We start from the raw sequence: 14,212 nt of genomic DNA, 5'->3' as shown, positions 1-14,212 counted from the left end.
TGATCATTAAATATTGTTTTCAACCCATTTCTTCATGAAAACAGGAAAATAAGTAATTTTCGTCAAGATTTAAATCTAAAATGTTGATTTTTAAGTTCTGTTGTTTAAGTTGCAGATAAATGTTTGACTGCTTAAAATAACTAAAGAATGTAGATGAAAATAATTTGATTTCCAAATAAACACAATGCATCAGTAACCAGATAATGATGTATCTTGAAATTCTGTCTTTCAGAATGATGTCCCAGGAATGCTAGCTTATAGCCTCAAGCTCTGCATGTCTTTAATGCAGAATAAACAATTTCGGAATAAGGTACTAAGGGTTCTAGTTAAAATCTACATGAACCTGGAGAAACCCGATTTCATCAATGTTTGTCAGGTACTTATATTACATTATGTTATCTTACTTCCTATCACACTACTTTATGCCGCACTGCTGGGCTGTGCATTACATTGCATTACGTTACATTGTGTACCTCTAATAGTTGATCTTCACAACAGCTTGTGACAATTAAGGTGTACACTTACACTCTTTTTTACTGGTAAGAAGCAATCTTACAAAACTAAAAAACTGCTGTGTTTTCATGCATTCTGTGTATTCTTTTTACATTTGAAAGTATTGCAAACATTTAAAGAAATTTTGGAAACTAGGTTAAAAGAAAAATAAAAGGTAGAAGAGGTAAAAACAGTATGTATGTTGTGTCATTCTAAACCGAATTTCAGGTGTAAAAATGATCTTTGGTTTTATTACCCAAACAGAACCAAAACATTTAGGTATATTTTATCTCTTTTCGTGTATGAATTTGCTTGCACATTTTTAAAAATTAAGATGGTCCAGAAAATGCCAAGTGTATCTTTCCCTTTCCCCAGGCCTTTTCTCAAAGATAATGCATAGGTGTTTTTCTTTTATTTATTAGCACATTTTAATGGCTACATTGGATTTTATTGACCGGAAGTGAAGTTTTCTTTTTAACAATTACCATACTGTATAAATTTTTGTATTCTGCTTAGAGCATAGTATTGTATCACAGGTTTTGTTACTTTTTCACTGTAATATAGTCTCATGTATTGTCATCCTCTACACATTTTTAAAATTTAGAGTAATGCATCCTTTTTTAGATGTTTTTTGAAGCAAGTTTGAAACAGGAAAGACTGGAAGAAAAATCACTTATTTCACCCAAAGTCAACATTTTAGTGTATTTCTTTTCACTTTTCTCTATATAGTCTTTGGAGTTTTGTTTGCTTCTAAATATTCTAAATAGTTTTAAATCGGTTTTTTTTTTTTAATTGTTGTGTTTTAAAACTCACATGAAAAATCATAGTCCTCTGCTTACCTATGTATATCAGTTTTATTTCTCAGAGGCAATTTTATCTTTTTAGCTGTTCTATTTCTTGTCCTTTCAAAACTTTATAAAACTTTTACATTTTAAAATACATCTTTTTGAACATTCTCGTGATTCAAAATTTAAGAAGAACCAATGGGTATACAGTGAAAAGTCTTTCTACTCCTTTCCTTTGACTCCTAAGTTCCTTTCTCTGGAGGCAAATAGTATTGATTATATACATCCTTCCAATTTTAGCATTTTTCCATGTTCTGAGTCTTCACAAACTGTTGTTCCAACTTTTTGTTGACTGTACAGTAGTCATTTAGTGGATGTACTCTGCCTTACTTAACCATTCTCTATTATTGATCATTTATTTTGTTTCCATTATTTCCTATTCTTAATTTGATTAACACTTTGATTAATGTGTTCATTTTGAAATTAGCTATTTGCTACTTTAAGGAAACAAAATTTAAATTGAATTCTTAAAAAATAAAAATCTTAAATTTATTGGATAGTTTGATTAAAACATGTGACAGATCATAAGAGTGAGAAGAGAGATATATCCAAATGGTCATTTTAGTGCCTTTTATTCTGGCCCAGCATGATACAATGTCTGTTAAATAATTGAATGACCCCTGTAATTTATGGTTAAGCAGAAAATTCAAATTAAGGAGCACTTGATAATAAAATACAGGTAAGATTTAAAGAACGTAAGATTCATTCACCTACCAGTTACTGAGTACTGCTAATTGCCAGGTACAATCAGATGCCATTTTCAGGAAAACTCTGTCTAGTGCCAGGATCAGAAATAGAGTGCTAGAACTGGAATTAAAATTTTAAATTAATTTTTTTCTAAAGAAATGGAGTGCTAGAACAGTTCATCTTCCCCAGTTTGCCTGTGCTTATATTTTAAAGTTTCCTGTATTATTAACTGTTTGTCACTGTCTTAACTATTTTGTAGACACAGTTTTCAATTATTATGTAATTGTTCTTTATCTGCATTTCAGTGCTTAATTTTCTTAGATGATCCTCAGGCTGTGAGTGATATCTTAGAAAAACTGGTAAAGGAAGACAACCTCCTGATGGCTTATCAGATTTGTTTTGATTTGTATGAAAGTGCTAGCCAGCAGTTTTTGTCATCTGTAATCCAGAATCTTCGAACTGTTGGTACCCCTATTGCTTCTGTGCCTGGATCCACCAATACGGGTACTGTTCCAGGATCAGAGAAAGACAGGTATAAGTATCTTTTTCTGCACCAGAACTAATTGAATAATCTTTATCTCATTTTGCAAATAGGTGGAATATTCATTGACCACATAGTCTAAGAATTAATTTCAGAATTAGCTTTCTTAGGTTGTAAAGTCTTAATAAGGCTATTGCTCTGTTTTGCACTCTGCTGGGCACCTTAAAGAATACCAAAGAAAGGGACCTTTCTAGAAAGAAATGGAAGTGATAGGGAGGGCCAATTGCATATGTGCTACCTAACCACGTAAATTAAAAATTTCAGACGGGTCGGGCACTTTGGTGACTTAGTAGGTTAATCGGATGCTCAGGTCTTGATCTCAGGGCCATGGGTTCAGGCCCTGCATTGGGTTCCATACCCAGCATGGAGACTACTTAAAAAAAAAAATCACATATGGGTTAGGTGGGCTAGATTTTAGATACTTGGAAAGTAAGAAACATTTCCAGCTTTTTCTGCTTCTTTTAAAACTAAATATACATTTATCTTAGGCTAATGCAGTACTAGATTTTATTTTCCTGGTTTTTTTCCTTACATATTTAGGCTACTTATTAAAAATATTTAAATGTGTCTTTGTTATGGGACTCCTGGGTGGCTCAGTCAGTTAAGTGTCCGACTCTTCACTTTAGCTCAGGTCATGATCTCAGAGTTGTGAGGTTGAGCCCCATATTGGGTTCCATGCTGGGTGTGGAGTCTGCTTAAGATTCTCTCCCTCTCTCTCTCTCTCCCTCAAAAAAAAAAAAGTGTCTGTTATGCCACATTTTTCCTTTTAAAGTTGTTTACACAGCTGTGAGGAGTTATTTTTCTGAAACCTAAATGTCATCACTGTCTCAACCTCCAGTACTTTACAAAACACATTTCATATAAAATTCTAAGTCTTGAACATGGCCTGTGAGGTTATACATGATCTGTCCTCTCCATACCCCTCAACTCATCTCTTGCTGCTTTCTTCCTTACTTACTGCTTTCAGATTTCACTGGCCTTCTAACTTGTCCTCAAAAACACCAGAAATAGTCTTGCCCTCGGTAAGGTTTTCTTGAATTTTAGTTTTTAGTATTTGTTTTCTTCCCTCTAATTTTCTTTTTGGGGGCCTATTATATGTAAGTTAGATTTTCTTTTCCCATCTTCTGCTCCTCTCTATTTCTCACTTTCTTTTAATCCTTTTCAGCTCTTCAGTTCTTTCTTTTAATGGAAAAATATTTTAAATACTAAAGAATACACATATCCTCATGATACAGTTCAATGAGTTCTGACAGTATAAACACCCATATAACCATCACCTCTATTATCGTCCCAGAAACTGCCTCTGTGGCCTTTGAGTTCAACCCGTGCCCCTGAGGCAACCACTGGTTTGATTTCTGTCAACATATATTAGTTTTGCCAGTTCTTGAACTTCGTAAAAATGAATCATATAGTGTGTATTCTTTTGTTTCTGCTTCTTTCGTTCAGCACGTTTGTGATGTATATCTGTGTTTTTTGGGTGAATCAGTACTGATTCCTTTTCATTATTGAGCAGCATTTCGTTGTATGAATATACCACAGTTTACTCATTATTATACTGATGGACATTTGGGTTGTTTCAGAACAGGACTATTAGGATCATTCCTGTACAAGTCTTTTTGTGGACAGATGTTTTCATTTCTCTTGGATAAATAAATAGGATTAGAATAGCTGGGTCAAAGAATATATGTTTAACTTGGTAGGAATCTGCCAGACTATTTTCCAACGTGGTTGCCCATTTTACCCTCCCAGCAGCAGTATATTAGCATTCCATTTGTTTGCCAACATTAGGTGTTACCAGTTTCTTTAATACTCATTCTAGTGATAAAAGTGATGTTTCGTTATAAAATTATTTTTTAAAGTTTTTATTTATTTGAGAGAGAGAGATTGAGTGAGAGAGAGAAAGTACAAACCAAGGGAAGAAGCAGAGGGAGAAGCAGACTCCCTGCTGAGCGGGGAGCCTGATGTGAGGCTCGATCGCAGGACCCTGAGCTCATGACCTGAGCTGAAGGCAGACGCTTAAGCGACGGAGCCACCCAGGCACCTGTGTTTTGTTATATTGTTAATATTTTCTTCCAGTCTTTGGCTTATCTTTTCTTTTTATTGGTGGTATTTTTTGATGAACGGAAGCTTTTTTTTTGATAATCTAATTTTCCATTATGTATCCCAATCTAAGAAATTCTTTGCGAACCTCATAGTTATAAAGATACTCTGGATACTTTTTTCCAGAAGCTATATGGTCTTAGGTTTTATGTTTAGGTATGTGGTAGATCTCAGCTTAACCCTTTGTATGTGGTGTGAAGTGGTAGAGTTTGTTTAAATATGTGGATATCTAGTAGTTCCATTACCATTTGTTTAAAAGACTATCCTTTCCCTACTGAATTGCCTTTGAGCCTTTGACATGTGATATGTTGATAGATTGCTCTGTTCTTTTCTATTTACCTATTTATCTTTCCTTATATCTATACCATAGTATTTTTATTACTAAAGTTCATAGTCTTAAAATTATGTTAATGAAGACCTAAAGTTTTGACCTCCCTTCTCTCCCCCTCACCACCAAGATTGTTTTGGATCTCTTGCATTTCTTTAAGCGTCGGATTCTAATTGGGATTGTGTTGAATCTCTTCAATTTGGAACAAATTGAAATCCTTAACAATACAAGTTTTATAATCTATAAGCATAGTATTCTTCATTTATTTAGATTTTCTTTTAATTTTTCTCAGCAGCATTTTATAGATTTTAGTTCAGAGATATTATACATTTTTTTCTTAAATTCATTCCTATGTATATTTTTTGATGTATTGTAAGTGGTATGTTAAATTTCAATTTGTAATTGTGGCCAATATGTGGAAATACAATTGATTTTTTATATTAATGTTGAATCCCGTAACCTTGTTTAAATCAATTAGGTCTAGTAATATAGATTGTCCTATAGAATTTTCTACATAGGAATCACATCATCTGAATAGAAACAGCTTTACTTCTTCCTTTGTAACTTTCATCTCTTTTTTCCCCCTGCTTTGTTTTTCTGCATTGGCTCTGATTTTCAGTTGGGTAGACCTTAGAGTGAACATCCCTCATTCCTGATCTTAGGGAAATAGCATTTGGTTTATTCCCTGTTAATTAAAATTTTTCTTTTTTGCCTTATCCTTTATTCATGTTGTGTTTATTTGCCCCTCTGAATTAATCTTCTGAAATTATTTTTTTCTTCATTTCTAATTTTTCCCTAGTTTGATTATTTCATTTCTGAGTTTCCTAATTCTGACATATTTTATTCTTTTATATCTTACGTAATTTTCTTAATGTTTTTTACCTCTTTTGAAATGATCTTTCTCTCTCTTTTTTTTTTTTTTTTAAGAGAGAACATGAGCAAGGTTGTGAGGGCAGTGAGGGGCAAAGGAAGAGAGAAAGAGAAAATCCTAAACAGGCTCCATACTCAGCGCAGAGCCCAACGTGGGGCTTGATCTCACAGCCCTGAGATCATGACCTGAGCCAAAAATCAAGTCAGACACTTAACTAAGCCACTCAGGCCCCCACAATTTTTCTTTTCTAATACCATATGGAATTTTGCTTTGATCCTTGTGTGTAGTTTATGTTTACTGAAATTAGTTTTCCTGAATTTTTGCAAAGAAGCTTATTTAGGATAGTTTTTCTAATTTCACTGCTCTCTGTAACTTCCTCTTCTGTTGTGTTATAGAGTTTTAAACAAAATTGTGACTTATGATCTGAGATCTCCTAAGTCTGTTTCCTTTTCCCTTTTATTTGGGCTTTCTTTTTCCTTTGTTTATGCCATATTAATTTGGATTCTGTGCCCAGCATTTTCATGCTTTGACCTAGAAGGAGTGTTGGTTTAAGAGCTATTGGGGCCCCACCTGCTTCACTTCAAACTGGTGTAGCTGGTGACAGCTGGTGTAGCTGGTGACAGCTACCCGACTGTGTTTTGGGAGTGCAGGGGATGCTTTCTCACCTAGTTTTGTTGTGTTTGTTGTCCATGCTAACCTGGTTAGTTGCTTCGTGTATTTTTTTGAATTTATTTGGAAGAAATTAAATCATGGGCTGCCTCCATCTTAATAGAATTTTGGGTGTTTCTTAAGGGAAATACTTAAATATTTTTTCCTTGCAAAATATTTAATTTGAACATGGTTCAGACCTTCATTTTGATAACAAGTCACCCATACATACTATTCAGAAAAAATTTATCAGATTAGTAACTGTTGGTTCTCTTTATTTCAGTGAGTCAATGGAAACAGAAGAAAAGACAGGTAGTGTGCTTGTAGGAAAGACACCAGAAGCGGTAAGTGTGTTTTTAACGTATATTCCCTGTAAATTTTATAGACCCTGTAAAAAGCTAAAATTTTGGACTGACCCTGGAAAGCATTTAACTTAGAAGAAATCGAATATTTGGATGCTTACAAAAGATTGAACTCTGTCTAGAATAACTGAATTACGTGTCACAGGGTGAGACAAAAGTATGACCTCTAACAAATAAATGTCAACTTACTGTAGGGGGAGCACTTTAGTTGCCTTTGTTGTTTTTAATATTCATAGTGAATGGAAGAAGGGGGTATTAGTAGTCTCTTGGATACAAATGTTCCTCCAACAAGACTTTTGATTTTTGATACTCAGGTATGTAAACTATTCTTTACTTGGATGGCTTGTTATTTCATGAGATCATATATATGTGTTGATTAAATGTGCTTTTGCTTTTCTAGTTTGGAGTAGGGAGTTTCTCGTCTTAACTATGGGTTTGTTCTATATAAAAGAGTTTTTCTTGCGTGTCATCAGTAATCAGTTATTTTATTTTGAGGGTTTTTTTAATATTAAAATGTTTTACATTGGAAGCTTGTTCAGAATGAATTAAATTTTTCCGTCAAACTGGTATCATATCTTAGTGGTAGCTATTAAAGAAATAAATCATTCTTTCTCTCAAATAAATGATACATGAGTTTTCTAGATCCTACTATTTAAATATAAGTTTTGGTGTGTGTATGGACTATGAATTTCACTGGTCTAGGGCTGTTAAAATACAGTTGGCTTAGTGGATTTTAGTAATATATGAATTTTCATTCTTGTTTGTTTATTTATTTTGGCAGAGTCCAGAGCCCAAGGACCAAACTTTGAAAATGATTAAAATTTTAAGTGGTGAAATGGCTATTGAGTTACATCTACAGTTCTTAATACGAAACAATAACACAGATCTCATGATTCTAAAAAACACAAAGGTAGGAAATTCATCTATAACAGAGGCTTTCTTCTTGTATTTATTTCTTTGTATAATTTTTTAAATTACTTATTTCTTTTTTTAAAAATGTGATCAATTTTTTTAAGTTTTTTTGTTTGTTTGTTTTAGATTTTGGTTTTTTATTTGACACAGAGATAGAGAGATCACAAGTAGGCAGAGAGGCAGCAGAGAGCCCAACGCGGGGCTCGATCCCAGGACCCTGAGATCATGACCTGAGCCAAAGGCAGAGGCTTAACCCATTGAGCCACCCAGGCGGCCCTAATTACTTATTTCTTATTGAATACTTTGTTGCATTTTATTTTGATCAAGAAAATAACTTTTAAAAAATATAACGAAGGGAGAAACCCTTGAACTTGTTGAGAAGAAAGGGAATTAATACCGATTGAGCTCCTGTTTTTGTGTTCACCTTCCTTGGGAAGTTTAGTGGTGTTTGTTTTATTTTCATTTTTTTAGCTACCTTTTTATTTTAATACATATATGTAGCACTTGGACAGATGGCACAGTCAGAACATTAATATAGTTTGTTTATGTGTCTTTTTGTTCCCATTGAACTGCAAACTCCTTGAGTGCAGGGGTTCTTACTTGATATTTTTATAACCTTTGTTGAGATATTGATCCTAACAATTACTAATATTAATTTTAATTTTGACCAAGTAATATATTTATCTAGTTCAAAAAATGTTTTAATATGAAAAGATTTATAGTATGAAAAATCTTCATTTTCCTGCCTTCTGCCTTAATTACCCAGTACCCTTTTCTTTTGTAGCTGTATATTATTTGTAGCTGTATATTATTTCATTACATCATTGTTTGCTTGAAACATGAAATCATACTTCTCAAACTTCTAATAATTACAAATGGCAAATGGACACAGAATTACACAATGTGTTTTTCTAACAATTATTTGAAGCTACTCTTTATAATATAGTTTTATTAAAAATAAAATCACTTTGTTCACTGCCAGAAGTGCAGAGTGAGAAGAAGTGGGGCACTGCTCTTCAGGTTACCCTAATACCATGGAGACCTATAGAAAAGATGCTGAAGAGAAATGGCAAGTTAAACTATTCAAAAACAGAAAAGCTACTACCTAAATTTCTGCCTAAAATTTACTGATCTCAAGTTAAGACCACAGATAAGACTCTGACTTGATTGTTTTTATAAACTACCTATTTAATCTTTATATAGAAACATCCAAGATTCATGGTTTAAATATCAGTTCAGTTTATTAATATTTTCTTCACAAGACAGGATTATATGTCTACATGCAACTTTGCATATATGTAAATACTTTGTCTTCATAAAAACCTATTTGTTTTTGTAGGATGCAGTACGGAATTCTGTGTGTCATACAGCAACCGTTATAGCAAACTCTTTTATGCACTGTGGGACTACCAGTGACCAGTTTCTTAGGTAAGTATACTGGAAGGTTTCCACTTTGGTTTACACTCATCTTTAATAGAGACTCTGTTGGCATTGTTACATGGATGTGCAGAGCTTCCCTTGCCTACTTGTCCTAAATTTTAAATTCTATTTTTGTTTTATACATTTTTTTTTCCAGAGATGTATTTACTTATTATTTTAAAGAGAGAGAGTGTGTGTGCCATGTGCACAAGTGGGGCGAGAGGAGAGGGGGAGAGAAAGGGAATACCTAACAGACTCCCTGTTGAGCACAGAGCCCAGTGCAGGGCTCAGTCCCACAACCCTGAGATCATGACCTGGACAAAATCAGGAGTTGGACACTCAACTGACTGAGCCATCCAGGCTCCCCTATACGTTTTATATTGCGTATGTCTGTTTGTTTTAAGTTAAAATCAGTTACCTTTATTAGTGAGCTTAAATTACAGGCTTTTGCATGAAATATATTAATATAATTCTGCTTTTGTTCATAATGAAATTGCATACCGTGCATTTTTTTAAAGTCTTCAGAATACTAAGAACTTAGGAGGTAAAATAGAATCAGCAGTAATTTGAGCTCCATGAAGTAAAATGATTTATAATAGTTCAAGGTAAAATTTTAATGCTTTGACTTCAGTGTTATAAAAAAAGCTTTATGGAATTCATTTCAATAGTATTGCTGAATTTTCTTTTCTTACAGAGATAACTTGGAATGGTTGGCCAGGGCCACTAACTGGGCAAAATTTACAGCTACAGCCAGCCTGGGTGTAATTCATAAGGTAATATATACTGATCAGTATGAACAGAAGCAATTTTTCTGGAGTCAAAAAAATAAAAGTTTACTGTAAATCATTCACAAGTACATTTTGTTAAATCAGATTAGTCCTCTTATAGGAAAGAATAAAGTAAATAAAATACCTATGTTTTGTTTTTAGTTTTTATTTTTTTAAAATATTTTGATTATTTATTTGTCAGAGAGAGAGCACACACAAGCAGGGGGAATAGCAGGCAGAGGGAGAAGCAGACTCCCTGATGAGCAGAGAGCCTGATGTAGAACTTGATCCCAGGACCCTGGATCATGATCTGAGCTGAAGGCAGATGCTTAATGGACTGAGCCACCCAGGCATGCCGCTTTGTGTTTGTTTTTAATAAAAGGTGGAAATCCTTTTCCTATGAAGATGACATTTTTCAAAGGATGAATTGAGATAAGTTATTTGCATAGTCTAAGACTAATTTGGAGAAATGGTATTAAAGAAGGGAAAAAATTAAAGCACTTGTTTCTAACGAAGATGTGATTGGGTCTTTTAAAATTCTCCTCTCATTTGAGTTACAAAGTTATCTAGGGGAGACACCCATTTCCTCCTCTTTTAGAAAGTGAATTTTGTAGAAAGAAGACAATAGTCATAGAAAATACATATTTTTTACTCTCACTTTCTCTTACACCTTTGTTGTGGTTCAAATTTACAGGGTCATGAGAAAGAAGCATTACAGTTAATGGCAACATATCTTCCCAAGGACACCTCTCCAGGATCAGCCTATCAGGAAGGTGGAGGTCTCTATGCATTAGGTCTCATTCATGCCAATCATGGTGGTGATATAATTGACTATCTGCTTAACCAGCTTAAGAATGCCAGCAATGATGTAAGTATTTGATTGAAAAACTAATTTCTGTTACTTAAGAGTCCGGGAAAACATACTTGCCAAATTATTTTAGTGAATAGAAATTTTGTAGGATTTTGAAATTCCAAAAATAGAACTAGTCTTAAAGAATTATTTTTTAAGGTAATTTTCTTTCTTTCTCTCTAAACTAAATTTGTGCTTCTAAGTCCTTTAAACCTTGTATGTGACAAGCAGAATAAAGTACCATATATCTGTAAAATATGTATTGTATTTCCACACTTAAGAGTCTTGGAATGTTATAACTATAAGTGACCTTAGTGATCATTTAGTCTAATTTTGTTATTTTATAGGAAACTAAGTCCCAAAGAAATGCATAACTCTCTCAGGAACCAGAATTCTTGATTATTTGCTATTTTATATTTTTTAAATGTTATTCTTTTGGAAAAACTTACTAAGCAACTTGTTCTTACTTTACAGAACCTTGAAATAGGATTTTGATTTTAGACTTTAGCTTTTATGTTAGAGTAGACTCTTCATTAGAAGGCTATTAGGAGAGTAGGTAAGTAAGCCAGACAACTTTGTCCTTTGATTTCAGTGAAAAGATTGAGGCCAGTAGGATCATCTGTCTTACCTAATAAGCTCCTCATCCACAAATACTATGTACATTTATTTATATCTTTGCCTCATTTCCTCTGGTCTCAGGTACAGCTTTTCTTATCAGACAAAGCTCCTATGGTTGCCAGCAATAGAAACTTCCACTGATTGCCTTCAAACAAGGAGTTTATCGAAAGTAGCTTATATAATTAAAGGAAAAGCAGATAAACCAATTCTTGTAAAAGTTAAGAGCCAGGACAGTTTTAGGGATCTAGATAACAGGAACTAATGAATCATCTCTCTAGGGCCCTACTGTCAGGATGAATGAACTTGAAGTGGTTTGGGGTCACTTCAATAAGGAAAGATTAAAATTTTAATGAAAGAGCATCTGAGTAGTCTGTTTTAGGTCACAGTCCCACAGTTTGGGTAGGGGAAGGTGGGTGCTTATTAAATGGCAATCCCACCAAGACTAACCAATGGGAGAGGAGTATTTTCCAAGCAAGATTGGGGTTCTGTCACCTATAAATGGAGACTGTGCACTCAAAAATGACACATGACTGCTAAAGTGTCCCTCTTGAAATAAAGACCTACTTCTGCCTTTGACCCCATTTTTTCCCACTTCCTTACAACCATGGTCTGTTAGATACCCTTTTCTCCTCTCTTCAGGCTCCTTCCCCTCAGCCCGTAAGTATATTCAGGTCTCACCTATCCTAAAAAAAAAAAAAAAAACCTTTCTTTGACCCTTGCTTCTCCCTCTTAGTTATCATATTTCTCCCCTTCTCATGTAAACTTACTGAAAGAGAGCTGTACCTTCTCCCTTCACTTTCGTACTTTCATTCATTTCTCAACTTACTATTATTTTATATCAGGAGGCATCATTCTTTTGAAACTGAAATTGCTGAGGTTACCACTGGCTATCTGGTTCGCAGATACTTTGCTCATTCTCACTAGGTCAGCTGTTCTGCGTGTTTAATATCACAATATATTTTTAAATCAGAATAAAAGCTTGGACTTTTAAGTACAGTGTTCTGAATCAACAGAGCCCATGCTTTTTCCCTAGATTGTTCGACATGGTGGCAGTCTGGGTCTTGGTTTGGCTGCCATGGGGACTGCGCGCCAGGATGTGTATGATCTGCTAAAAACAAACCTTTATCAGGATGATGCTGTGACAGGTGAGTGATTCTTTCCAGAGACAAGAAACTAGGATTAACTAATGTAACTTTATTTATTTTCTATTTATATTTTGTAGCCTCTTAAAAATCTAATAGATTACTTGTAGAAGGGAGTGGATTTTGCCCTGTTTGTCAAATTCACAAAAATAGGTTTTGTGATACATAGGCTTTAAAAATGACATATCCTGTGTATTTGTCTATATAACTGACTTTTGCAAATAGAAATTTATTAGAGTGACCTACTTGATACTTGAGTCTCAGAGCTATCTATACTGCATGGTGATAATGTAGAATAATGTCATTATGTCTCCTTTGAAATCGTTGTAGGATTAGATGAGATAATCTATCAAGATTTAAAAGGAAATAGCTATAAATACGTGGATGTGCTTTTTATCAAATGGTTTGAAAAAAATGCTACCAGAACTAATGGCTGTTTTGATATTTGATGATAATAAGTGCCACTTCCAGTAAGCTATCTTTCATTGATTTTAGATACATAATTTTTATTTTTTAATGTTTACTTTTTACTCACTAGGTGAAGCAGCTGGACTGGCCCTAGGTTTGGTTATGTTGGGCTCCAAAAATGCCCAGGCTATTGAGGACATGGTTGGTTATGCACAGGAAACTCAACATGAGAAGATTCTGCGCGGTCTTGCAGTTGGTATAGCATTAGTAATGTATGGGAGGATGGAGGAAGCTGATGCTCTCATTGAATCTCTGTGCCGGGATAAGGTGAGATGATACATTGTTTATCCTTTTCTCCCTGTAGTTCATCACACTCTGTTTATCACCAGCATTTAGAGAAGCACTTTCGTTAGAAATTATCCCTGTTCCCATCAGAACACCTAGCTACACATGTTGATGAAACTCCTTGCAAGATATATAAAGCCTAATGGAACATAGGAAAGGAGAGCACTGATTAGAACAGGTTAATAGGACTAATTTGAGAATTTTAAATTAAGACTTCAGATTAGTAATTTTCAGATAAGTGGATCCAGAAAAGTTCTTTAGAAATTTACAAGTTGATTGCTTTTAGAAATAATATTTTTGGAATTACTTCATAACCATTTAATAAGATATAAAGTTTACCTCATTGTTTTTTCATCAAAAACCAGTGCCAGTCTCTATACTTATTTATCTGGGTGAGTTTTTTTCATTGCTTTTTGTTTTATTTTATTTGGATAGTGGTATTGTGTGTGGTGGGTAGTCAGTGGTAGCTAATGCTGTCCTCTATAGTCTGGTAAAAAGAATCACTGTTAATAGTTAAGTGACAAAACTGCTCATTATTTTGCTCAGCTCTCAGACATCATATCTGCTCCCCTCAGCCCTCAAGAATTAAGTAAGCAAGTTACAATGTAGAATTAGAAGCAAGCTTCTTTGTTACTTGTTTAATAAATGGAAGCTGAGTATGAGAAGGTAGTTAGTGTTGGTACTGGACTTGAGTTGATACTTCTAGTCAGTGTAAGGCACTACAGGCACATTGCATAGAGTGTTGGGAATTAAAAGTATTAGAGTTTGTATTTCCACATTCATTTAGAAAATTACCAACCACAAAATCATTCTTCTCATTTCTTACCTAAAACCAACTCTCCTGGTGGATGTAGCTGTGCCAGTTAGACTGTAGAAG

The 14,212-nt window shown here is 34.1% G+C and overlaps 1 protein-coding gene across 1 annotated transcript in view; it reads left to right on the top strand.

Moving 5' to 3' along the window:
- PSMD1 (proteasome 26S subunit, non-ATPase 1) overlaps positions 1 to 14,212 on the top strand; it is a 75,138-nt gene that overhangs the window by 11,976 nt on the left and 48,950 nt on the right. Inside the window, exons 6-14 of the mRNA XM_080799427.1 lie at positions 233 to 376; positions 2,330 to 2,556; positions 6,796 to 6,856; positions 7,656 to 7,784; positions 9,126 to 9,214; positions 9,900 to 9,978; positions 10,667 to 10,840; positions 12,474 to 12,585; positions 13,121 to 13,317. Of these exons, the coding sequence (XP_080655553.1) occupies positions 233 to 376; positions 2,330 to 2,556; positions 6,796 to 6,856; positions 7,656 to 7,784; positions 9,126 to 9,214; positions 9,900 to 9,978; positions 10,667 to 10,840; positions 12,474 to 12,585; positions 13,121 to 13,317 (1,212 nt within the window). The remainder of the gene's footprint in view (positions 1 to 232; positions 377 to 2,329; positions 2,557 to 6,795; positions 6,857 to 7,655; positions 7,785 to 9,125; positions 9,215 to 9,899; positions 9,979 to 10,666; positions 10,841 to 12,473; positions 12,586 to 13,120; positions 13,318 to 14,212) is intronic.

Source organism: Martes martes (assembly GCF_963455335.1).
Source record: "Martes martes genome assembly, chromosome: 3".
NCBI classification, from domain to species: domain Eukaryota; kingdom Metazoa; phylum Chordata; class Mammalia; order Carnivora; family Mustelidae; genus Martes; species Martes martes.
The sequence above is the reverse complement of the archived record's forward strand: the minus strand, read 5'-3'. Positions and strand labels throughout refer to the sequence as shown.